General features: G+C 44.0%; 1 protein-coding gene across 3 annotated transcripts in view; it reads left to right on the top strand.

Annotated features, from left to right (window-relative positions):
- LOC131041182 (mediator of RNA polymerase II transcription subunit 23) overlaps positions 1-26,778 on the top strand; it is a 316,846-nt gene that overhangs the window by 149,466 nt on the left and 140,602 nt on the right. For all 3 annotated transcript variants that reach the window (XM_057974180.2, XM_057974179.2, XM_057974182.2), the window contains one exon: positions 17,876-18,159. In XM_057974180.2, coding sequence (XP_057830163.2) covers positions 17,876-18,159 — 284 coding nt within the window. The remainder of the gene's footprint in view (positions 1-17,875; positions 18,160-26,778) is intronic.

The raw sequence follows: 26,778 nt of genomic DNA, 5'->3' as shown, positions 1-26,778 counted from the left end.
AGGCGGTCAGCATGGGTGGCGAACAAGATTTGGGGTGGGGGTGTGGAGGTTGGTACGGCCTCGACTAAGCTTGCCCCACTATCTCCATCTGAGTCACTCGAGGCTTCCAAGGTGTCTTCCCGCCCGCTGTCAAAGTTGTCGGACTTGGACACATCCTGCCTTCGCCTCTTTTGCCTTGCCGTAGGTGTGAGCCCTACATCCATATGTCGCCAATAGAAGATGGGTGGCTCCCTTGGTGCCAGACTACCTTCCGGTTTGATGTCTACTTCGTCTTCCGGCAGCTGGGAACGCATAGCCATTGGGAACAACCCAATGGCATAGTGTGGCATGTAGAAGGTGTGGTGGTGTAGAGTCATGAACTCACACATCCTGTCCGCAAGTACTGTAGCCCAGTTGTATTGCACCCCATTCATGAGTCCATTCATCCAAATAATCTGAGGTAGGGCGATATTTGATGCTCGGTTGGACCTGGTGAGTCGGCTCTTCACTACATCCATGATACAGCGCCACGGCCCTTTGGCTACAAATGACTTCTTCATTCCCCTATTTTTTGTGGCGCTGGTCACAAAGGCCAGTTCAGCCCGTGTAAGGTTGCAGGAGACCATCTTCACCCAGTGTTCCTTCGTGTCCTTATTCATTTTCTTAGCCTTCAACTCCACTTTCTTCCCATTGCGGGTTGGTATGCCAAATACCCTCGTAAAATCTGCTGCTGTGAAGGAAACCCTTAGCCTACGGTTGCTGTAGTCGAATGTGCTTGTTCTGGAGATGGCGTCAAACACGTCGACCATCATTCGCAGCAGTACCTTGAATTTCTTTATGGGAAAAACCGGCATCTGGATAGCCCAATGAACTCCTGCTCGCTGCAAATTCTTTTTCACTTCGTGATCGACAACGTTCTCTTGCCACCACTTGCGGCACTCGGTTCGATTCACACCCTCGAACACAATCGTGTCGGCTGTAACCTTTCCTGTGGCTGCGGCTATCTTTGGCCTGTGTTTCTGTTTGTTGGCGCTGGTGCTTGTATCGGTGCCTCCTGCAACTCGAATGCCCGATGGTAAAACCCTCGTGGTCTTGTCCATGTCTGTCTGCAACTTTGCTCGCCAATGTCGTTTGCCCACTGAATGCATTCCCTGTAGGTTGCCTCCTTAATCTGCCAGCTGAGATATGGCTACCTGTAAAACCGTTACACCACTTCCCCTTCTCTGCGGCAATGGTTGCAGGTAGTTTGTCTCCTTCCTCTTTGCCGATGGCCTACGACTGTGCATGGCTTTGTGTGCTGCTGATGGGCGACGGTGTTTGTCTGTGTGCGCTGTGCGACTTCGTGTGCGTGTTTGTGCGGGCTAACTGTGGTGCCTTTATGCTACGGTGCCTTTTGCTGCGGTGCCTTTTGCGGTGGTTTCCACCGCACGGTGTTGCCACCACACGGTGGTCCCACTGTCGGTGGTTTGACCGTTCGGTGGTCCATCGTGGCCTCTTTTTTTTCCTTTTTCCCTTTTTTTTTCAATTATTTTTGTCCTTGAGGCCGCTGGTGAAGCTGTCGTTCGCGGTACGGTTTCAATTTGGAGCCATTCACAGCCTCGGGCCCCTGTTTTCCGTCCAATGTTGTTAGTCGGATGGCTGCGTTGGCCTCGACCTCACGAATTCGAAAGGGTCCTAGCCATCTCACCTTAAACTTCCCTGGTTTGATCTCGTTTTTCTCGTTGTACTTCAAAACCAGCTGTCCCAGGGTGAATTTGACCTGTTTTAAATGCTTGTCATGCCATACTTTTCGTCTGGCTTGTGCGGCCTCCATGGCCCATTGCGCCACCATTCGACACTCGTCCAGTTTGTTCAAGTTGTAAAGCCTCTCCCGTAGGCTTTCTATGTCTCCGAGTCTATTTTCAATTGCTATTCGGAGACTCGGTATCATAAATTCGATAGGCACCATAGCTTCCTGACCATACATAAGTTGAAATGGAGTTTGACTGGTGGTCACCTTGTAAGTCGTTTTGTAGGCCCATAATACGGAGGGTAACTTCTCTTCCCAGTCTTCCTTTTCTACTCCACAGGACTTGTAGATTACTGACACCAATATTTTATTCGTGGCCTCGGCCTGCCCATTCGCACGTGGGTAGTATAGGCTCAATAATGAGTGAAAAATCTTAAACTCTGTGGTCAACAGCCGTATGACATGGTTCACAAAGTGGCCCCCTCGGTCACTGGTCAACTGGATAGGTATGCCATATCGCGTAATTATTTGTTCATAGATAAATTTAGTCGTGCTTACTGTGGAGTTATCCCGAAAAGCCCTCGCCTCCACCCACTTTGTCAAGTATTCTGTCACGACCACAATGTAACGACATCGTCGTGTGCCGCTAGCCTTAAGAGGCCCTACAAAGTCGAGTACCCATCGTTTGAAGAGTTCCTGTGCGTGCGAAGGGTTGAGGGGCATGAAGTCCCGCTTCAAAGGTTTGCCTACCTGTTGGCAAGTGTCGCACCCCACGACCCACTCCCTGGCGTCGTGATGTACGGTTGGCCACCACAGTCCTGCCAGAAGCACCTTGCGGGCTGTAGTGTCTGGGCCCATATGTCCGCCTGCGGGTCCTTCGTGTACCTCCCTTAATACACTGGGGACTTCTTCCTCCATGACACAACGCCTTAGTACCTAGTCTGGGCCCATTTTGTAGAGTAAGCCATTGATCAGTGAAAAGGTCCTGCTCCTTAGTACTAGCTTTCTCTGCTCCCCTAGGGGCATATCCTCTGGAAATCGGGACGTCGGCAGGTACTCTCCAATCTTCTTGTACCATGAAGGGAGTACGGCTATTTGGAACAAGTGCGCATCCGGGAAATTATCGTTTACTCCCTCCGGAAGTTCCCCCGACTTAATCCGGGATAGCTGATCGGCTATGACATGGCTTCGCCTCGGTCTTACCACAATTGTAAATGTGAACTCCTGTAGTAGCAATAGCCAAAGACTTATCCTCCCTTGGATAATAGGCTTGTTTACCAAGTACATGAGTGCCTGGTGGTCTACGTAAAATGTGAATGGTGTAGTGAGTAGGTAATGACGGAATTTCTGTATGGCATAGACCATGTCGAGGGCTTCACGTTCTATGTACTGTACTTCTTTTCAGCCTTCGAGAGCAACTTGCTCGCAAAATAAACGGGATGGTCCAACTCGTGCCCTACCTGGGCTAATGTAGCCCGGATGGCATAATTTGAGGCATCCACGTGAACGTGGAATTCCTTATCCTAGTTCGGGTATGCCAGTATGGGTGCTCCCATCAATCTCATCTTCAGCTCTTCAAATGCATTGCTTTGTGGCTTTGTCCAGATGTATGGCTCCCCTTTCCGTGTCAAACTATCCAATGGGTGGGACACCTCAGCGAAGGTCTTGATGAACCTCCTGTAGTACCCTATATGACCAAGGAAGGACTTTACCTCGGTGACGCCCGTAGGAGGTTCCATTTCTACTATGACCCGAATCTTGTCAGGGTCCGTTTTCAATCCTTCTTTACACATAATGTGCCCAAGCAATCTTCCCTGTGGTACCATGAATCTACATTTCTTCGGATTAAGGGCCAATCGTGCCCTTTGACATCTCTCCAGGCACTCCTCAAGGGTTTTTAGGTGGATGTCCTGTCCGCTGTAAATAGACCAATCGTCCAGGAAGGCTTTGAAGTTCCCCACGGACATCTTGTGGAAGATGTGCAAGATGATGCGCTGAAAGGTCGTGGGTGCATTACATAGACCGAAGGGCATTCAGTTGTATGCATACACACTGTCCTCCACCACAAAGGTCGTTTTCAACTTATCCTCCTCGGCGATGGATATCTAGTTGTACCCAGAGAACCCATCCATGAAAGAATAGATTTCGTGCCTAGCCACATCTTCGAGGATGCTGTCGGTGAAGGGTATGGGAAACGGGTCTTTAATAGTGACAGTGTTCAGACACCGGAAGTCTACAAAGATCCGGATTTGATTGGCCTCTTTCTTGAGGGAAATCACAATGGGAGACACCCATTCGCTTGTCTGCACTTTGAAGATTATGCTCGCTTCCAACATCCGCTCAATTTCGTCATTCACCCGTGCAGCATAATTTTTGTTCATCTGGTAAGGCCGCTTCCTTACCGGTTGGGCTCCCGGTACCAATGTTATGCGGTGTACACATAGCTTTGGGGGCATGCCCTTTAGGTCCTTGTACGTCCATGCAAAAACATCCTTGTATTCAAGGAAAATTTTGAAGGCTGCGACGTTCAACACTGGATTCCAGTCATCTCCAACAAGGATGATCTTGGCGTCACTCATCCCCCCAAGATTTGTCTCCTTCAAATTGGCTTCCTGATATTTAATAGGCTCCCCCTTCGATAATTGGTGTGCCAGCGTCTCATTCACTGAGGCCTCCCCTTCCTTGTACTCTCCATACTCTGGGGGAAATATATCTGGTTCTTCCTCGATGCTCAATACATTGCACGAGGGTGTAAATAATTCATAATCTCCCATTTGCTAGTGGAAGAGGCCATTAAAGGAGTCCCCGTCATCCCCCAAGCATGCTTCCAGTTCTAACACCCTTTCGTCACTGGGCTCCATGCCGAGTTCGTCTCCACCCTCCCCCAATTGGTCTCCCTCAGATTCCGAGTCGGAGGAGGATGCTAACTCCTCACTCACCATCTGCGTACGGAGATCGATCATGTACTTCCTCCCTACGTTTTCCAAGGAAAGAGTATTCCGCTTCCAGTTATGGTTTGCTTTTGCTGCAATGAGCCACCCACGCTCGAGAATGGCGTCATACCCTTTCTGCTTTAGTGAAATCACTACAAAATCCAGCACGAATGGCTGCGTGCCAATCATCACCCGCTAGCCCATGAGGGTAGCAAGGGGTTTAATCCCGTGTTGATTTGCCCCTAGTAGGTTGAACGTGGGAGGCCACAACGTAGGCTTTCCCAGTTTTTTCCATGTCGCTTCTAGGAGCACATTTACTCCTGATCCTCCGTCCACAATAGTGTCCGTCAAGGTAGTCCCAAGGATGCCCATTTCTACCACCGCCGGTTGGCGTCCGCTGTTGACTACCAACAACATGGGGTCGACCGTGGGGCTTACGACCTCCCTCAACACAGGGTCGACCGTGGAGCTTATGTCCTCTCTTGTTTTCAGTTGTGTGGGTACAAAGTTTAAGATAGCCGTTTTCAACTGCGACATGGTTTCAAGGAGGTCTTGAATATTCATAGGTACCTCCAATTGCAATATTTGCTATAAGATTCTCTCTTCTCCCCTCGTCCGTGACGGGCTTGCGGCCTCGCGGCTATTTTGTCCTTGTGTGGCCATTTCCTTTGTGATCTCGTCTCTTGCTTCCCACACTCTCTCGGTGTCCGTGCGAGGATCTGGGTATGCAGACTTTTTTGGCTTGTGCTCTTGTGATTGCCAACACTTCTGCCTTCGTAGGTTCTATGTTCAAAAGGTTTACTACTGGCTTAGGGCAATTTGCGTCCTCATGGTCACCTGGCCCACACCATCGGTAGAGGTGCTGAGGGGTGGCTTCCTTCGTGCAATCACGGGTGAAGTGCCCCCACTGATTGTAGGCCCTACATTGGATCATTGGCAGGCCCTTGGCGTCATATTGGACACGGCTTCAGTTATTGTTATTCCTTCCCCCGCTGCGTCTGTTGTCTCGGTAACCTCTAGATGATGCTGTTGTGTTGGTTTGCTGGGCCGTACCTGCTGGTGCGGATGTTGTGGCCTGCTTGGTGAACAACACTTGCGTACTTCGGGCCTTCATATTGTATGGGCACTCCTTGATGGAGTGTCCCATTACTTGGCAAATTTCGTAAAAGGCCTTTGAGCATGTACCCTTCGTATGTCCTTCCTCATTGCACTCCGTGCACCACACGTCTCCTTCGATTCGGCTAGTAGAGCCTTTCATTGCTTTAAATTCCCTCATCATGCGCTCCATGCCCCTCTGCAGGGCCGTCACTTTCTTTTTCGACCCCTCGTTACCACTCTCATCAGAGGAAGAATCATTTTCCTCAGAGGAGGACTTTCCCTTTTTATTGGACATTTTGTATTCACTTTCCAAGTCCATAGCCCTGTTGTATGTGTCATTGTATGACGAAGGAGGGACTATTTTCATTTTCCTCTTCAAACTGGGTTTTAGGACTTCTACGAACCACGTCTTTTTGAGTCCGTTGGTCGACTGACTCTCGATTTTCCCAGTTAGCTCCTTCAGGTGCCTTCCATCGGCACGAACTGATTCCTTTTGTCCTTGTTTAGTGCTGTATATCTCTGCCACTATTTCATTGTCATCCCGGAGTAGGCGGAACTCCTTCTCGAAGGCTTTCCGCTGCGTGTCCCATATGGCCACTGTAATTTTGTCAATATCCGAGTACTAGTCGATGGCGACTCCCCGTAATGTTGCTGGGAATTGCGTCGTCCATTCGTCTTGGTCCGTGACACCATTGGTCGCCCATATGGTTTCGCAGGTTCTGCAATGCCTGACGAGATCCTCTTTCCCGTCGCTCGTGAATTTTGGCAGCTTCTGCCTATTGGCCATTGATGGGGGTCGTGTCCCCAGAGGTGGCTGTGTCTGTTGTGCACCCGCGCCACTCCCTCCTGCGCCGATGGTGTTTCTTGCTTGAGTGATTGGGGGTATGGTGTTTTGTCTGCCGTGTGTCTGCGGCTCCTCCGCACCTATGGTCGTACGGTTGCCCTCACCCCCTTTCTCACCCATACCCGCTGCTGGCTCGCTTTGGTGGTCCTCACTTCGTGGCGTAAGGGATAAGTTCCTGAACTGATCCCGTGTCTCTTCGACCAGATTCCTTCATAACCTTGTTTCCTTCTAAAAACTCTTCGCGGCTTCTCACCCTACGGTGTTCTGGCGACACGTAGAAATTTTCCTCGGCTTTTGCACCCTCCGTGACACCTCCTTGGTTCCCTTCGGGCAACCCTTCGGCAGGTCGTCCTTTGGCAAGTTGCCTCAGCCTCCGTCTACGTTCTACTTGTTGTTCCAGAATCAAGGCCCTCTGTGCGGCTTCCCACTCCTCCGTTTGTGCTTTCTTATTTCTATATTTGTTTATAGTCTGGGCATTAATTCCCGTGCATCCCCATAAATAGCAACAAGACATGAAAATAGAACACTTCTTTATTAATTCATCCGGTCGGATACAATTTGTGTCAATAGTACGACACCATTATTATAGTATAGAATGTTCTTTATTCCTCCTGGAGGTTCAGTGTTCAATTTCCCCTTGGCCTCATGCCATCACGCTCCGCTTCCCAGCGATGGCTGTTTTCTTCGTACTGTTGGAGGACTTGTTGGCGTCGCTCCTCACGAGCAATCTCCTCCAGCCGAGTTCAATGTGCCAGTGATGCCTGTGCAAGCAACCGGGGGAGGTGGTTCATCAACCGATTTGCTGCGGGGCTAACTTCAGTGCAGTCCACACTGCACTTGTTGGAACATCAGCCTCCGTTGCCTCCCTTCGGACGTAGGTCTCGATGGCCACTTGAAGTAGGATTGAGAATTCCCTCATTGCAATGTCTTCTTTGTCGTAGAGCTCTGTTTGCGCGTCATCGGCCTCTGGGTTAATCTCACCAATGGGTAGGCCCATCGTGTCTGTGTGCCATCCGCTCCTTCGTTTCTCGAGTATGTCTAGGCAATGACGCCAAATGTTTGCTACATACGGGTAAACGATTAAATGCAGAAAGTAATTGCACAGAACATAATGGAAATATATTAAAGAACCAATTTCTGTATTAATTCAACAGTCCATGTACATCAAGTGCTTATAATATTAAACCCATATATGACTATCATGATTATACTAGAAAGGAAAGGTACACAATATATAATACCCGAAGGGGTGCCACCAACTGTCGCGTCCAATTGCCCTTCGGGGCGACTAACTAACTGACTGTCGTAACTCATTATTACCGACGACAACATAAACATAATATGACAACTTAACATAATGATTATTCCTAGCAACAGTAGCCATTTAATCCATGCTTTTTGTTGTCTCGTAACCTAATTTCTTAGGTAACCCTCTATCCATTTGTTGACAATCTCTGTTTGCCCATCAGTTTGTGGATGGTAGCTAGTGCTAGGAGTAAGTTCTATTTTTGCTAACTAGAAAAGTTCTTGCCAAAATTAATCAAGTAAGTGACTGTCCCTGTCACTGACTATGTTTTTGGGTAACCCATGGAGTCTGAAAATCTCTTTAAAGAACACTTTTGCTACTTGATTGCTTTGTAATTGGTAGATATTGCAAATAAATGAGCATACTTTGTAAGTCTATCTACTATCACATAAATGCAGTCCTTACCATGCACCTTGGGTAGACCTGTTATAAAATCCATGGAAATGCTCTCCCACTTCTGGTTTGGAATGGGTTGTGGGTGTAATAGACCCCCTGGGTGGTCTTGTTCTATCTTTTTTTGTTGACATGTCATACATTCTTGCAAATGCCTAAGGACATACTTCTTTAATCCTTTCCATGAATACCTTTCCCTGATCTGTTTGTATGTTTTGTAGTAACCTTGATGCCTTGCTAGGGGATTGTCATGGTATTCCTTCAAAACTTTACCTTTCATCCTTGAATGTGATGCGAGATATACTTTGTTTTTGTATAGGATAATGTCTTCACATAAGTTGTATTCATCATTTGGCATAATTCTTTCTAATATTTCATTGGCATTGGGATCTTTGACATATTCTGTGATGATGGCATTTTTCCACCCTTCTGAAATGCTTGTGATGGTATTTAGGCAAGACCGCTGTGATAATGCGTCTGCTACCACATTATTGGATGCCTTGACATATTCAATATCAAAGCCATAAGCTTGGATCTTACTTACCCATTTCTATTGGTGATCATTCAAATCTTTTTGATTCATAAAATAGCATAGGCTATTGTGGTCCTCTAATGTCCCCAATTTTAGCCGCAAGGCTAATAGGTGATATAAGGAGGAACTAATTAAATTAATTTCTTATAAAGTCATTAAAATAAATAAATAAATTTAATTAAAAAGTGACTTAAGTATAAAAATTAAAAATAATTAAGTCACTTAAATAATATTAAATAATAAAGTGTACCTACCCTCTTCTAGAAGGAACCTCGTGAAGGGTGATGAAAAAGGATAAATAGAAGAGGATGTTAGAGTATCAGACAGATTGGAGACTTGGATTTTGGATTGAAGAATTAATTGGTTTTGTAGAACCTAGTGGGTATCTGCAGACTAAGGGTCTTTGGGAACGAAAACTCCCAATTGATCGCATAACTGAGAGAGTGAAAGATCTCTTGAGGGGTTGCATAGAGGAGATGATATTTCAGTCATCTCACTTGAGCCTATGAAGTTTCATATTTGGTGATTGTGCTTCAGATTTTTCGGACTTGGAGAGATCACCTTGTTGATGCATACTTTTGGGCAAAACAACTTGGCGATATTGCCTTGGCACCTAGGCAACATCCATTGATGATTTGTGGAGGCAGATCGAAGACATAAGGGCAGATCATTAATTCAGTTGCAGACCATGGATGCCACATTTTGATTCAAATCTCCTCAAATATGCATCGAATTTGACTACTGCTGGTTCTAAAATTTATTGGAGGTCAAGGCAATTAGTTTGTGATCAATTGTTGGAAGGATTGGTGCCTATTTCATTTCCTTGGAGAGGCCGAACCTTGGCAGGTCTGCCACTCCTTTTCTCCTTCGACTTTCATCACATGTTGCCCGAATTCGCTCAAAGACCGCCTACGATGTAAGGCACTGTCGTATAGTTTGGAGACCAGCACTTGGAAGGAGGATCTTAGGATGTATGAAGCAGATTTCGTTTGTGTTCTCAGACTTCAGACTTGCAGCAGCAGGGCGGTATAAGTACTTGCACATTGGAGCTTTATTTGGGGAGGATAATGCTTGTAATTTCATTGCTACACATCAGCGAATTATCCCAGGTTCAATTGCTGATTAAACTCATTGTAATTTTCAGTGTTGAATGATAAGGTTAGGACTGTGATTTTGTCTTCAGACTGTCATTTAATAACAGTCCATATGTGTGATCATTTGCTGCCTATGTAACGACCTTTTGGAATGACCAAATGAGATAAGGAGTGAGGGGTTTGAAATTGCTTCTACATTTACATTTGTCTGAGGTTGCATACCAATTTTTTGTCAAATTGTCTGTTGGCTGTAAGTGCACATGTAACATTGTAAATTCACCTTTATGCATTAACTAAAGGTCAAGAGTGTCGTATAAAGCATTTAAATGATAATTTGTGCATTGGAGTATTGATTCTCAAGCGTTGGAGGCTATCTATAGACATTTTAATAAGGACATTTCAGTCTGATATAGTAGACCAGCAAGCTGGAAAGTTGCATATGAAGTGTTCGACAATATTCCTTGGGTTGGAATTCATCATTTTCTACTCCTATTTGACCAAGGGATATTACAGTGGTATCAAGTGGTTTCCTGCCATCCTGTTGGGGAGGTATAGAGGGAAGATGGATTTCGACAAATCCACTATTGATTTGATAAGGAACTTGCAAGCTTTGATGAATGATCTGGAAACAAAACAAGGATTTCTAAGAAAGTTTGGGAAATCGAAAAGGGAGGAAATTTCTCAACCTACAAGTGATAATGGGAAAACATTCAGACAAGAGCATACTATGAGCAGGAATGAAATGAGAAGACAAGGTCTATGCTTCTCGTGTAGAGGTCCGTGGGAGCTGAATCACAAATGCATAGATGAAAGGGAACATACTTTTGATTTCTTGAATGCAATTAGCAGTCCATTATCAGCAAATGAAGAAGAGCATGTTGGTGGTTTAGATGTCACGATTAGTGCAGAAAATGTTGTGGAAGAAGCTTTGAATGTTGGCACACAAGATATGAGTGTCAAACATGAAGAATACATGAAGAATATGAGCCACAACAATTCTGATTTTCATGACAGCAGTAAGGTTCCTTTGCATCGGCATGAGACAATAATTACAAGACATGAGATTGATGGTTCTAGTGTTGTCAAGTGAATTGGGTATTACAGTTGAGCTGGAAGGGATGAATTCAAATCATGAGCATTCTGATTTTCTATATCAGACTTGGGAAAATATGGAAATTGACCCTCTTCTTAGTGGAGTAGCCACTAGTGTTTTGACTACACATGACGAAGGAGACACATTGCAATGGCATGATATCATCACTGATTTATTCGAGGACAACAACATTATGTTCCATGATATTCATGAGATTTCAGCCTTTACACATGCAAGAGTTTTTGAAGATGAGCCTACAAGTGTGAAGCATGAAGAAGAAGTGCTTATGGAAGTTGAAGGCATAACACAAGTGCATGACAGCAGTGCTGATAATTATAACAACATTGTTATAGCTCTTTATCCTTAGGGTAATGCAGCTCATAATCAGGGAGAAGACAATGACATAGAGTTCCCTAATGTTGGCATTCAAGTTTGGGAAGGCAGTCATGAGACATGGGTTGCTGATGTTAATAATAAGAGTTATGATTTTGTGGATCACAGCATAGAAGATGTAGAAAGGACTCAAAGCTTGTGTGAAGTGTGGTTAAGGAAAGCTAGGCAAGCTAAGTTGTTAGCTGCCCAAACAAAGCAACACCTAGAAAAGGTCTGATAGAAATATTGTCATTGATGTCAAGAAGGTAAGAAGTTGTATCAAATCTGTAACCGTGATTCATCAAGTCAATACTGATTAAGTATATAGAACATGCAGTGACTTTATCGGTAAAGGATGACAGTTCAAGTGGAGCAATTTGTTTAGATTATAAACATTGCATATGAAAGCAACAAATTACCACATGCAGCAATCTGTTTAAATTTGTCTCAAAATAACATACTTAAACAGACCGACTACTATTTGTCATGAAATTGTTAATACAAAAAAAGACTTATGGAAGAAGGTAAACAAGCAAATAAAGTATATATGCATCGATTTAATAAGGAGACCACAATCTGTAGTGTGAAGACTTCATTTTGGTCACAGTTGGAATGCCTTCTGCTGGGCAGAACATTTCATCAAGCTCTATGCATTCAGCTATTATATATTTTCTGAGCATGAAAGTCCGTGAAAGTTACAGCAGCAGTAGACCAACGATATTGGCATATAAATTCTCATGACAGCCAACCATATAAGGAAGACGGTAATTTATAAATAATAGCGATATGAATATTAGAAGCATAAGGTTGCGATTTAGAAAAAGGTGACATAAAAGACAAAATTTGTCTTATTTAGTAAACATCTAGGTGGCATATTTTGTCTTATTCAGTAATCATCTGTTTAGATAAAATACGAGTTTATAAAGTCAGCATGTCAGAGATAACAAGAAGACAAACATCAAATAAAGAAAACGATATTGACGAGTCGGCAAACCAAAAAGCAAGCCCGGTAAAGTGAAAAGGTGCGATTAGTTTGTGTGGAAAAGACAAATCATATAAGACAATTTTTTTTGTCTTATTCAACTGACAAGTCAGCATTTCACTTAGACAAGGAGACGTCTAAGTTAATTAACTTAATTGATTTGCTAAATGGAAAGGTACGATATGAGGAGGCATGGTTTAACGGTTAAAATACGTAGGGTGGTAACTATTACAAGAGACGTCTCTTATTAAAAGATATGTCCTTTCGAAGGCATTTGGGAGATATGTGAAATGCATTTAAAGTGTGTAGAAAAAGAAAATATCAATTAGATATACATAGATCTGAAAATGAAGGCATAGAAGAGAGATCACCGCAGATTTTATCAAAGAAAATTATTCCAGATTTGTAGGTGTGTTGTGTGTTAAAGACATATCATATATAGTAGCAGATATATGAACATGAATGTGCAGATTTGAAAGAGAGTTCAAGGGACAGAAAATATAAGAAGACCACGTGAAGAAAGAAGACTGATTGAAGAACATTATACAGTAAACTGTAGAGTAATCTTTGAAGCAGATTTATCAAAGTAGATAAAGGATTTATAACAGAGTTGAGAAGGGAATTGTAGCAGATATAGAAGAAGATTATGCAGACTGAAAGGTAGATTTGTAGAGTTTATAACAGAATTATAAGTGCAGATTGGAGAACAGATTGGAAAGGATTTTATTAGGGAATTGTGATCAGTTTTGTGGCAAATTTATTGTCACCATAATGGCAGTTTGAATAAGAGAGTTTGAGAAAGAAAAGGATATCCATCATCCGTTGTTATAGCAACATTGTCAAGGTGCAATTTCAGATTTATGTGAAGTGGGTTGGTGCTCACTAATTTTGGATTTGGAAGTTGGTGCTTCCAGTGGGTTGGTGCTCACGAATTTCGATTTGGGAGTTGCTACTTCCAGTGGGTTGGTGCTCACAAACAAACTTAGGGGTTGGTGCCTCTAGTAGGTTGGTGCCTACGAATATTGTAATAGAAGAATTATATAAAAGCATTTATTGCCGTGGTTTTCTCCCTCATTGGGTTTCCACGAGAAAAAGTATTGTGTTCTTTGTGTTCATTATAAGGGTGTAATTCATTAAAGTTCCAGTGTTATTTCAGTTTGTTTTAAAAGAGGTAAAATTATATAATATACTGATTCACCCCCCCCCTCTCAGTATATTTGAGTGCTCTTCAAGGTCAAGGAATGCTGCAACCACATAGAACATGAGCGTAGTGACCTTATGAGATCAGCCACACATGAAATACTTTGGGGTGTTAAGGAAGACACCTACATTACAAATTTGAAGTGTGCACCTATTTCTTATGATATGGTAGTTATCTATTTGCTGATTGGTTATTTAATCTTCCTCGATTATGCATGGATTAGTGGCTGTCATGATTTGTTTTCCAAAGCATTTTCAGATTTGGCATGGACTACATCAGCTGTTCATTGGCACAAGAGTGTGTGCGAACATACCTATTTGAAGGGCAGTAAGTATGAGATGGATCTCTTTGATTTACAATGGTATGTTGACTTCTATGACGTCATTCATGTTGCTGATCTGAATCATCTAAGCGATGTTGAGTGGCTGTTTGTGTTGTTTCATTGGCATGTGGGAGTTCAATTCCACATTTCATTGATGGTCAACCTTCATGGATGGGTGATTCATAGTGATTTGAGGAGTCATCTCATCTTCATCATATATATGGTAGGATTGGTGGATTGGTTTGGGATCTGGGTATTGTCAGGGCTGAGGCTTGCGCTCCTGTGACACATGATGAGGTGATCGAAAAGATTCATGCAGGTTTCATAGCAGATAATTCACAGGTGTACATAGCGAGGAGTCTTCATAGTTACACATTTGATCCTCACGTTGATGATTTGCTGCAAAGACATATTTTGGGGGTACATGAGAAGAATGATGGCTTCTCTCCGGTTAAGTTTAAGGGCAAGAGGGATCCACTACATGATTTGATTGATCCTTATGAGATTCATCCTATTGCAACATATGATTTGATTATGTGGATTCGATTGATGATGCAGGATGTGTAGTCATCGTAGGGACATTACTCAGTATTTCATTTGGGATCCAGGAGGTGATATTCTTCAGAATTTTGAGATTGTGCAGTGAAGATTGCTTGGGGTCAAGCAATTTCAGGAGGGGCGGATTTGTAATGTCCCCAATTTTAGCCACTAGGCTAATAGGTGATTTAAGGAGGAATTAATTAAATTAATTTCTTATAAAGTCATTAAAATAAATAAGTTAATTTAATTAAAAAGTGACTTTAGTATAAAAATTAAAAATAATTAGAAGTCACTTAAATAATATTAAATAATAAGGTGTAACTACTCTCTTCTAGAAGGAATCTCATGAAGGGTGATGAAAAAGGATAAATGGAAGAGGATGTTAGAGGATCAGGCAGATTGGAGACTTGGATTTTGGATTGAAGAATTAATTGGTTTCGTAGAACCTAGTGGGTGTCTGCAGACTAAGGGTCTTTGGGAATGAAAATTCCCAATTGATCGCATAATTGAGAGAGTGAAAGATCTCTCGAAGGGTTGCATAGAGGAGATGATTTTCAGTCATCTCACTTGAGCCTATTGAAGTTTCATATTTGGTGGTTGTGCTTCAGATTTTTTAGACTTGGAGAGATCACCCTGTTGATGCATACTTTTGGGCAAAACAAGTTGGCGATATTCCCTTGGCACCTAGGCAACATCCATTGATGATTTGTGGAGGCAGATCGAAGACATAAGGGCAGATCATTAATTCAGTTGCAGACCATGGATGCCACATTTTGACTCAAATCTCCTCAAATATGCATCGAATTTGACTACTGCTGGTTCTAAAATTTATTGGAGGTCAAGGCAATTAGTTTGTGATCAATTGTTGGAAGGATTGGTGCCTATTTCATTTCCTTGGAGAGGCCGAACCTTGGCAGGTCCGCCACTCCTATTCTCCTTAGACTTTCATCACATGTTGCCCGAATTCGCTCAAAGACCGCCTAGGATGTAAGGCGCAGTCATATAGTTTGGAGACCGTCACTTGGAAGGAGGATCTTAGGATGTATGAAGCAGATTTCATTTGTGTTCTCAGACTTCAGACTTGCAGCAGCAGGGCGGTATAAGTACTTGCACATTGGAGCCTTATTTGGGGAGGATAATGCTTGTAATTTCATTGCTACACATCAGCGAATTATCCCAGGTTCAATTGCTGATTAAACTCTTTGTAATTTTCAGTATTGAATGATAAGGTTAGGACTGTGATTTTGTCTTCAGAATGTCATTTAATACCAGTCCATATGTGTGATCATTTGCTGCCTATGTAATGACCTTTTTGAATGACCAAATGAGAGAAGGAGTGAGGGGTTTGAAATTGCTTCTACATTTACATTTGTCTGAGGTTGCATACCAATTGTTTGTCAAATTGTCTGTTGGCTGTAAGTGCACATGTAACATTGTAAATTCACCTCTATGCATTAACTAAAGGTCAAGAGTGTCATATAAAGTATTTAAATGATAATTTGTGCATTGGAGTATTGATTCTCAAGAATTGGAGGCTATCTATAGACATTTTAATAAGGACATTTCAGTCTGATATAGTAGACCGGCAAGCTCGAAAGCTGCATATGAAGTGTTCGACAATATTCCTTGGGTTGGAATTCATCATTTTCTACTCCTATTTGACCAAGGGATATTACAGGTCGGTCTTGACATGGAATTTTCCACATACTAGATATTGTCTAAACTTTGCTGAGGCATGCATGATGGCTAGCATCTCTTTGTCATTAATTGAATAGTGTCTTTCCACTTCTATCACCTTCTTGCTTTGAAATGCTGTAGAATGTTTCTTTTGCATGAGGATTTCTCTAATGCCTTTCCCTGAAGCATCACATTATAGTTTAAATGGTTGGGTGAAATCTGGAGCAGCTAGAGCTGGGCATGAACTCATGCTTTCTTTCAATTGTTCAAATGCTTCTTGTGCTTTATCATTCCACATAATGGCTCCTTTCTTAGTTAGGTTTGTGAGCGGGGCTGCCATTCTGGAGAAACCTTATACAAATGCCTATAATAGCTGCGTAATCCTACAAACCCCCGAAGTTGGGTCAAGGTTTTGGGTACGGACCACTCCTTAATAGCTTTGATTTTTTCCTCATCAATGCTCACACCATTTTCATTAATCTTATGGCCTAAGTAGAGTATTTCCTTCATACCAAATTCACATTTTGACTCCTTAGCATATAAGGATTTGGTTTCTAATATGCTTAGGACTTCTTCAACATGTTGGAGATGTTCTTCCCAAGTTTTGTTGTAAATGAGAATATCATCAAAAAATACAAGTAGGGATTTTCTCAATTGTTGACGAAAAATATGGTTCATACATGATTGAAAGGTGGCCGGTGCATTTGCAAGGCCAAGGGGCATAACCAAGAATTCAAAGTGCCCAAAATGGCAACAAAAGGCTGTCTTGGGTTCCTCGTCCTTATTTGATGGTAACCTTTCCGTAGATTGATTTTTGAGAAGTATCATGCTGCATGAAGCTTATTGACCAATTCATCAATCCTTGGTATCGGGTACTTGTTCTTAATTGTTTTTTTGTTGAGGGCTCGACAGTCTATGCACATCCTCATGGTGTCGTCTTTCTTCTTGACTAGAGCAACCGAAGATGCATAGGGGCTGCAACTTGGTTGAATGTGCCCCATTTCTACCAGCTCTTTGATAGTTTTCTCAATCTCCTCCTTGAATCTTTGATGGTGCCTTTAGGGAGTCATAATCTTAATCTGTAATAGTTAAGATTTGTAAAGAAAATTTGCACGATCTCCCCCACTAGATTAGTGTTAGGAAGCGTTTTCTGCACCTTAGCTTCCTTTCACTTATCTCTTTTGAGTGCTTTAATTGAATGAGAATCACTGAGAACAATAGAAGTATGATTACCCTGGGTATACCCTAATCAATCAAATGTTCAATAACATAAATTCAAGTTTGAATATTTGTTGTGCACCGATAACTGTTGTGCATTATGACAACAGTTAAATCTGAAGTTTAAAAACAAGTGTTGTAGAAAAGATGATAAAAGCAGCTTTATGCCAATAAATTAATGGTTTGAAATTTCTGCCCAATTTAAAAATTTGACAATTCAGTTTGTATCAGATTGCCATTCTTCCTGTTGGTGATTTTTATATTATCTGCTCATTCTGTTGAGATTGCCGTATGTGTCTTTTTTCTCGCTTGATAACAATGTTTTTTTAACTAATGCATATTGATGTTTCTCATTGTTTTGAAATATTTATTAAGTGCGTTGTTCTTTTCTTTATCTCTTGAATTTAGGCATACTTGGTCTAATTGTCCCTTTCTAGTCATCTAATATGTTTTCCTATTTTGTTTCTAATCTATGACTCAAAAGTCTAGGAAAGCATTATATTTTGATCTGATTTTATTATTACTAGCTCCTTGATGCTACTCTTGTTTCTTGTTCGTTCAGGAGAACATGCTATGGATTATCTGAAGTTGGATGACAAATCTATGGGAATGTTCTGGGTTCTATCACATACAATGACCCAACCAGCTTGTGATGCTATAATGAATTGGTTGAATTCTAATGGCATTACTGAGCTCCCAATGCAAGGATCCATTGGTCAGCCTAGTGAGCGATATGTCTTAATGCATGAGACTTGCCCTTTGCCAATGTCATTACTTTCTGGGGTTTCTCTCCACTTATGTGTTCGTCTCACTGCTCAGATTGAGGAGACAATGTTTGCTGGCCAGGTATTATTGATTGAAAATTGAGGTCAATTCTTATAGACATAGAGGGAGGTGACAATGTAATGTCAGTGTATGTGAATGCAAAATGTTCTCCTGTAAGGAAAAAATATGCATAATTATTTGATAACTTCCTTTTTATAGCTAAATTTTGCTTTTAAATTCATGACTCATAATAAGGTGTTTTGTATGACCAGCATATTTGTAAGTTGCATGTCTTAGATCCTTCCAGCAAAGGTGGTTTTGTTTATTTGTGGATCTAATTGACAGCCTTTTAGTACTATCATGTTAATATTATTCTTGTTCTGTATACATGTTAACATAATGTTTTGTGCATGCATGACTTCTGACACTTACCTCATGATTTACTTGTACTTTTAACATTATTCAATTTCTTTCTGGTCATGGTCTTGTTGCACCACTTGAGTCATTATACCTTCTATCTTTGAGGGTTTCTCATTTTAGGTTCATCCTTGTGTTTAAGCTACCCTTACCTTCCTTTTTTTTTGCTTTATTGCTAGGGCCCTTTTGCCCCAGTCCTTTGCAATTGTATTTGCTGTACGTTCCAGTCCCTTCAATCTATTTTTGTCATTCATGGACATTAATATAATTTCTTCTTTCTTTTTTTCGTCATATTATGCCTATTATTATTCTGAAGGCATAATCACTCTTGAAGAACTGCTGTGAGTTGTTTATTACTCCAGTTGTTTGTCACTGTCCTATGAAACAAAAAAAGCAATTTTATTTTATAGGGAATTAAATCCCAATTTTGATGAGATGATCCTGTATGAAGGCTATCAGTGATAAAAGTCAATTCTTAATGTTATGAATGTGTGCTAATATTTTACATTAGTTAATGAAATTTCAGTAACATGTGGTGTAACTTATCCAAATTTTGTACAATTGTTATGAAAACTAAACACATGGAGAAACTAAAAACACAAGAGACCAGAAGGAAAACAATTCATTCAAATAAAATGATGGTATGAATAGAGCAACTATCTCTTTACAAGAAAGAAATAAAATAAACATAAACCCTAATTGACTTTAGTGTACTATAAATCATTAATATGACACTAATAAATTAAATTTAAGTTAAAAAGTGACTTCATTGTTGTGCTTAAGTCTATAGTCTAGATGATCATTATGTCATATCGAACATTCTCCCTTAATGGTCATTATAGAAGATACACCAAGTTTGTCACTAAATTTACAAATTTATTTGAGCCAAGAAACCTAGTGAGAATGTCTGGCATTTGGTCTTGGGTAAAACAATACTGCAACTCAACAGTCCCATCTACAAGTTGTTGAATGAAGTGATAATGAATGCCAGTGTCTTTGGTTTGCTTGTAAAAGATAGGGTTCTTGCCAGCTTGAGAACTCCCTAGTTGTCACAAAAAGGCAGAGTTGACTCATTATAATGAATTTTCAAATATCCAAGCATTTGCTTGTGTCAACCAGCTTCACATTTGGCTTTCATTACTTCTCTATATTGTAATGTCCCCTTTCTAGCACTCATTGTATGATGTTGTCGTTAGCCTATTTTTCCATGGTCTTGTAGGCTAACCATGACATTTAAGGGATCTTGAGAATATTTTTTAAGAACCCTTTCCTATTCTATCCTCAATTTTTAGTTTTGATTCAATTGCATTATGTCAAACAGTCGTTGTGCAAAGTCTGTTCTGAAATTTCTGAGTTCTTGTGTCACAAACACCATACAAATTACTGTTATCACAAAAGCTTGCACCCTTGCTGAGCTATCAACTCAGCAACCTTGTGAAACATGGAAACAACCCCGAAGTGTGGGACCTTGCGCAAGGGGGTTGAATCTCCGGAGAAGGTTGGCTTCCTTATCAATCTAGGTGCAAGTGTTGAACCAACTCAACACTTCAAAACTGACTCCTACGCCTACCCTAACAACTTGCAGAGGAAAAGGGAAGAGAGAAATGCTAAAAATAAAAGGAGGTGATGCACCAAGAAGAGATTGTTCCTCTCCCTACCGAAATGACACAAAGAATTAACTGAAACACCTAGGAGATGCACAAACTTTAGTTGCATGAGTGACTCCAATGCATGTATGGGGGTTAGAATTCGCTAAGTGTCAAGAGGGGAGAAGGATTCCCACAAGTCACATTCAGAAAACAAGTTAACACAACATATATGGAGAGAAAAGCCACAAGAGATGCACCTATGATGAAGGTAAGAAAACATACACAACATACATAAGTTGAAATAAGGCAAGAATGGTAGTTTCAATTCATTCAAAGACCAAAGGCCAAACTTACAGCTGTAGAAATGCAAAAATAATTACAAGTCTTCAAGAGAAGAGAAAGAGCACAAGAAAGCTCAAGGCAGCAGGGAGAGAACCCTTTACAATGAGGCTTAACAACCTTTATATAGAAAAATGGCTACAAGAGTGATCATGACCCCTGTGTGTCAGTCTGAGTGCAGGGAAGTGCATGCAGTTGACTTGTACATGCAAGCAACCTAGGTATACCACAAAAGGCAACCCTGAGAAGGTGGATTGACTGACCTTCCAAAGTCAGAGTATGCAGTCATGACACAAGTCACCAAGCATGGCCCCGTACCTCCCTTGATGGAATCTTGCCAAAAGTATTAAACGCACCCCTGTGTCTCCACAAAAGAAAGTGCATAAGTCACCAAAACCGTCGGAGCATTTAAATCCTTGAGTGTGTCGATCACGCCATCCGAAAGTGTTGCCAGCTGGAAAGAAGTTTGGAAGACTTCGGAGACCCGGGTCATCGAAGTTGGGAAGACTTAGGAACTTGGGAACCTGGGGGTTCCGGAGTTTTGGGGTAGAAGACTAGGAACTTGGGAACTTGGAGGTTTCGGAGTTCTGGGGTTGAAGAACTAGGAACTTGGGAACTTGGGGGTTCCGCAGTTCCGAGGTAGAAGACTAGGAACTTGGGAACCTGGGGGTTTTGGAGTTTCGGGGTAGGAACTAGGAACTTGGGAACCTGGGGGTTTCGGAGTTCCGGGGTAGAAGACTTAGGAACATGGGAACCTGGGGGTTCCGGAGTTCCGGGGTAGGAACTAGGAACTTGGGAACCTGGGGGTTCCAGAGTTCTGGGGTTGAAGAACTAAGGAACTTGGGAACCTAGGGGTTCTAGAGTTCTGGGGTTGAAGTACTTAGGAATTTGGGAACCTGGGGTTTCTAGAGTTTTGGGGTAGGAACTAGGAACTTGGGAACCTGGGGGTTCCGGAGTTCTTGGGTAGAAGACTTAGGAACTTGGTAACCTGAGGGTTCCGGAGTTCCAGGGTTGAAGAACTAGGAACTTGGGAACCTGGTGTTTGCCCTCTCGGGTGAATAACTTAAAGCACACAGTTAAAACACGTAATGCAGAGTGATAATGCCATAGATCTCAGACAAGTATAAGAGATATTATTCCATTCATAGTTGTGTATGTTACAAGTTACATTCCGAAGTATATAAGGATACCGAGGGGGGTGCGAGTGCCAATCGTCGCCGCAACTACCACCGCTCGGCTGCCAACTAACAAACCTGATTACAACTTAATTAACTAGTTGTATTCCCGTATACAATAATGCGGCTAACATCATCCCCCCCCAAAAGAAAAGTCGTCTCTAGGCGACTTACAACAAAAATGGAGATCATGCAACTTAGACTATATACATATCAGAAAAACTAGGGAGGGGGCTGAGGAAGCGTCCCTGAAACAAAAGGCTGAGATGCCGGTGTCTGGGCCGCCAAACGGGTGCGGAGCTCATACACCTGCTGAGTGCGTACAGTCACATCTCGTTTTGCCACCAATACTTTCTCCAAAGCTGTCTTCACCATGTGTGTGGCTTCCAGCAACTCCTCCTCTTTTGTATCCATTGCCTCCGTTGTGCAGACCAATTGAGTTTGCAACAGACTCCTCTCGGTATTGACGACATCCAACTCCTGCTGCACGTGGCTCCTCACACTCTGCTCAGCCGCTAGACGAATCTCTACCTCGGCCGTCTCCGCCCGGGTCTCAGCCATCTCTGCGCGGGCCACCTCAAGCTGTGCCAACAACTGCGCCCTCTCGGCTGCCCAGGAAGCCTGCTCACTGGCCATCTCCTTCTCCAACGCTACTCGTGCAGCTTCGCGGACCGCCGACTCCTACTATGTATGCCTCAATGTATAATAGGCATCCCGGTAGACCTGCTCGATCTCGCGGACAATTGTCGTCACCCGACTCTCCACAATGGGCTGATGCAACCTCCAAGCGTGGAGCATCTCCTCTGTCTCCATAGTCGGTCACCCCTGAGACTCAAAGCAGGTAGCAAAGGCTGCCGAGCAGCCCACCCGCATAAACTGTAAGACCTGCTCTAGCTCAACCACCACCTGCTGCAATGCTTTCGTCTGGGCAACGGCCACCACCCGCCTACCCCTCGTCACCATATCAGCCATGTCAGCTAGATAGGTCTCAATATCCTCCCCCGTCTACGCTGAAGGCTGTGAAGTCTCTGGTGTAACGGACGCAACAACATCCTGCTGTGAAGGTACCTCCTCTGCCACCGAAGGTGTACCATCTCCGGGCGCCTGCCCAGCAGAGGCGACCTCCCCTGCCTCGTTCCCAACTGTGAGTCCATGTGCCTCTCCTGATGAGTCATCCAAGTCTACTACCTCTGTTCTAGTCTCCCAACACGGTGAGAATACAACAGCTCCCTCCGGTTGTGCCAGTGTCATCTGAAATTGCTGCGTGAGCCAGCTCTGCATAGCCACGAGGTCGGCACGCATCTCTACGACCGGGGGATGGTTCGTTGTTGTCGGCTCCTCCAACAAGGAAGCGGAAACAGTCACCACTGCGTCACTACCCACGACGTCCAACCGCACCTTAGGCTCGGTATCCACCACCTCCGTCAGCTCTACTCCTTAGCGACCACTACCCGATGCGGTGACTCCTCCGTCCCCGACTCTGCCATGTCCTCGGTAAGTGCTGCCGTGGTTGGGCCCGGTGATGCTCCCTGGTGCTCGTGCTGGAGGGGACCAAGTGTAACAGGCATACGGCTCTGCCCGAAGGCCGGAATACAGGGGCCGCCCACTCCAGATGATGGCATAGGCATGCCCATCGGTAGCAGGGGTGGGGCAAACAGGACTCGTACCGGCTCCTCCGTCGCTCGGCTGCTATCGTCCTCCTCTTCAGTCTTCGATTCCTCTGTGCTACTGGAATCCCTCCCACTGTCAGGCTCCCCTGAAGCCGAGGCCGTATCTACCGCCCTTTTCCGCATCGCGGAAGAGTGCCCAATGTCCAAGTGCCTCCAATACATTATTGGAGGCTCACCTGCTGTCAACGGTCCCTGCGGTCGTATCTCCAACTCTTTCTTAGGCACTGCTTCCCGCGTGGCCTCCAGGAACAACCCTATAGCGTAGTGAGGCATATAGAATGTGCGATGCTGCAACGTCAAAAACTCATACATGCGCTCTGCGAGTAACGCGGCCCAATCATACACGATGCCATTCATCAATCCGTTCATCAGCATAATCTGAGGGAGGGCGATGTCCGATGCCCTACCCAACCCTATCAATCTGCTCTTGATGACATCCATAATGCATCTCCAGTGGCCCTCCGCAACCAAAGTCTTACGGATTCCTCGACCCTTCGTGGCACTAGGCACACTGTCCAACTCTGCTGTCGTCAAGTTCCTGGAGATTAATTTAATCCACCGCTCCTTCTCTTCCCGTTTCATCTTTTTAGCCTTCAGTTCTATTTTCTTTCCCTGTCTGCCTGGGATGCCGAATACCCTCGTGAAATCCCCTGCTTTGAAAGATACGGTAACATCCCTCCCGAGGTATTCGAAAGTGCTGGTGCATGTGTGAGTGTTGAAGGTGTCTACCATGAACCGTAGGGCACCCTCATACTCGCGGATAGGAAACACGGGCATCCGAATAGCCCACTCCACTTCTGCCTTTCAGAGGTTTCGCTTCACTAGATCATCTTCGGGAGTGTCCTGCCACCATTTCCGACATTTCGACCCATTCAAGCCTTCAAAGGTGATGTTCTGGGGTGTCACTGTGTTTTTCGCACTTATGGCAGCCTCTAGTGCCTTCTGTTTTTGCTTTTGTCGGGCGCTGGCATCCATGGTGCCGCCTGCAACACGTACTCCTGACGCTAAAATCTTGATATTGCTATCCCTCTAGCTGCTACTGGGGGAAGCGTGCAACTGTTTTTTCCAACTTCTTTTCCCTGTTGAATCCATTAATCTCTGTATAATTGATTTCTCGTAAAAAAAAATTGTACGGTCGTTGGACACCTTCGTAACGACCTCCTTCATTTGTGTATGGCTGTTGCTGTGCGGCTGGGCTGTCTTCGTGCGTGACTGCTATGCCTTTCTTTTCCCTTCCTTCGCCTTTTTTTTCTTTTGCTCCTTTTGTGTGGCTGCATGGTGTTCGGGGCTGTGCGGTGTGTGCGGCTGTGGGGGCTGTACGGCGTGTGCCTCTTTTTCTCTTTGTGTGTTGCGTGGTGTTTTGGGCTGTGCGGTGTGCGCGGCTGTCCTTTTTATTTCGCTAGTGTTTTAACGTTGTGTGGGGGTTTTATTGCTGTGCGGGTGACCACCTTCGGTGGCATCCACCGCCGGTGGCCCCACCGTCGGTGTGACCATCGCACTGTGGTTCCACCATCGATGGTCCCACCGCCGGTGATTCCACCGTATGGTGGCCACTTCTTTTTTTTTTTTTGGTTAAATTTTTAGCGGACTAATTGCCTGGAGGGTCCAGGTTCCCTCCGTTCGTGATAGACCTTTAATTTCGACCCATTGACGGCGTCTGGTATCTCCTTCCCGTCCAGCGTCCACAACTTAATTGCCCCGTTGGTATTGACCTCCCGTACCTCGAAGGGCCCTAGCCATCGCACTTTGAATTTCCCAGGTTTAATTTCGTTCTTCTTGTTGAATTTCAACACTAGTTTTTCGAGAGTAAACTTCATTCGCTGCAGGTGCTTGTCGTGCCACACCTTTCATCTTTGCTGGGCTGCCTCTGTGGCCCATTGTGCCAGCATTCTTTTTTCGTCCAACTTACCTAAGGCATATAGTCTCTCCCTCAGACTCTCCATATCCTCGAGTCTGTTCTCTACTGCAATGCGAAGGCTTGGCACCATGAATTCTGCTGGCACCACCACCTCCTGCCCGTACATGAGTTGGAACAGGGTCTGACCCGTGGTCACTTTGTAAGTCATTCTGTAGGCCCATAGTACAGAGGGTAACCTCTCTTCCCAATCTTCCTTTTCTACCCTGGAGGACTTGTAAATTACCGATACCAATATTTTGTTTGTGGCCTCTGCCTGGCCATTGGCACGTGGGTAGTACGGGCTCGATAATGAGTGAAAAATCTTGAACTTTGATGTCAATAGCCGTATGACATGGGTCACAAAGTGGCCCCCCCGGTCACTGGTCAACTAAATAGGTATACCATATCGCGTAATGATTTGTTCGTAAATAAATTTCGCCGTGCTTACTGCCGAATTATTCAGGAGAGCCCTTGCCTCCACCCACTTGGTCAAGTATTCTGTCGCAACTACAAAGTCGAGTCCCCATCGTTCAAAGAGTTCCTGTGCGTGCGACGGGTTGAGGGGCATGAAGTCCCGCTTCAGAGGTTTGCTCGCCCGTTGGCAAGTGTCGCACCCCACGACCCACTCCCTGGCGTCGTGATGTATCGTTGGCCACCACAGTCCTGCAAGAAGCACCTTGTGGGCTATAGTGTCTGAGCCCATATGTCCACCTGCGGGCCCTTCGTGTGCCTCCCTTAATACACTCGAGACTTACCTGGTCCGGCCCCATTTTGCAGAGTAACCCGTTGATGAGCGAAAAAGTCCTGCTCCTTAATACGAGCTTTCTTCGTTCCCCTGGAGGCATACCCTCCGAAAATCGGGACGTCGATAGGTACTCTCCAATCTTCCTGTACCACGAAGGGAGTACGGCTATTTGGAACAAGTGTGCATTCGAAAAATCATCATTTACTCCCTCTGGAGGTTCCCCTGACTTAATACGGGACAGCTGGTTGGCTATGACATGGCTTCGCCCTGGTCTTACCACAATTAAAAATGTGAACTCCTATAGTAGCAATAGCCAACGGCTTATCCTCCCTTGGATAATGGGCTTGTTTACCAAGTACATGAGTGCCTGGTGGTCTACGTAAAATGTGAATGGTGTGGCCAAGAGGTAATGGCGGAATTTCTGTACGGCATAGACCATACCGAGGGCTTCATGTTCTGTGGTATTGTAGTTCTTTTCCGCCTTTGAGAGCAACCTGCTGGCAAAATAAACGGGGTGGTCCAACCCGTGTCCTCCTACTTGGGCTAATGTAGCCCTGATGGCATAGTTTGAGGCATCCACGTGAACGTGGAATTCCTTATCCCAATTCGGGTATGCCAGTATGGGCGCTCCCATCAACCTTGTCTTTAGCTCTTCAAAGGCCTTGCTCTGTGGCTCTGCCCAAATGTATGGTTCCCCTTTCCGTGTCAACTTATCCAACGGGTGGGACACCTCAGCGAAGTTCTTGATGAACCTCCTGTAGTACCCCACATGACCAAGGAGGACTTTATCCCCGTGACGTTCGTAGGAGGTTCCATTTCTACTATTACCCGAATCTTGTCCGGGTCCGTTTTCAATCCTTCTTTACAC

Source organism: Cryptomeria japonica, chromosome 3 (genome assembly GCF_030272615.1).
Source record: "Cryptomeria japonica chromosome 3, Sugi_1.0, whole genome shotgun sequence".
Classification (NCBI taxonomy): Eukaryota; Viridiplantae; Streptophyta; class Pinopsida; order Cupressales; family Cupressaceae; genus Cryptomeria; species Cryptomeria japonica.
The sequence above is the reverse complement of the archived record's forward strand: the minus strand, read 5'-3'. Positions and strand labels throughout refer to the sequence as shown.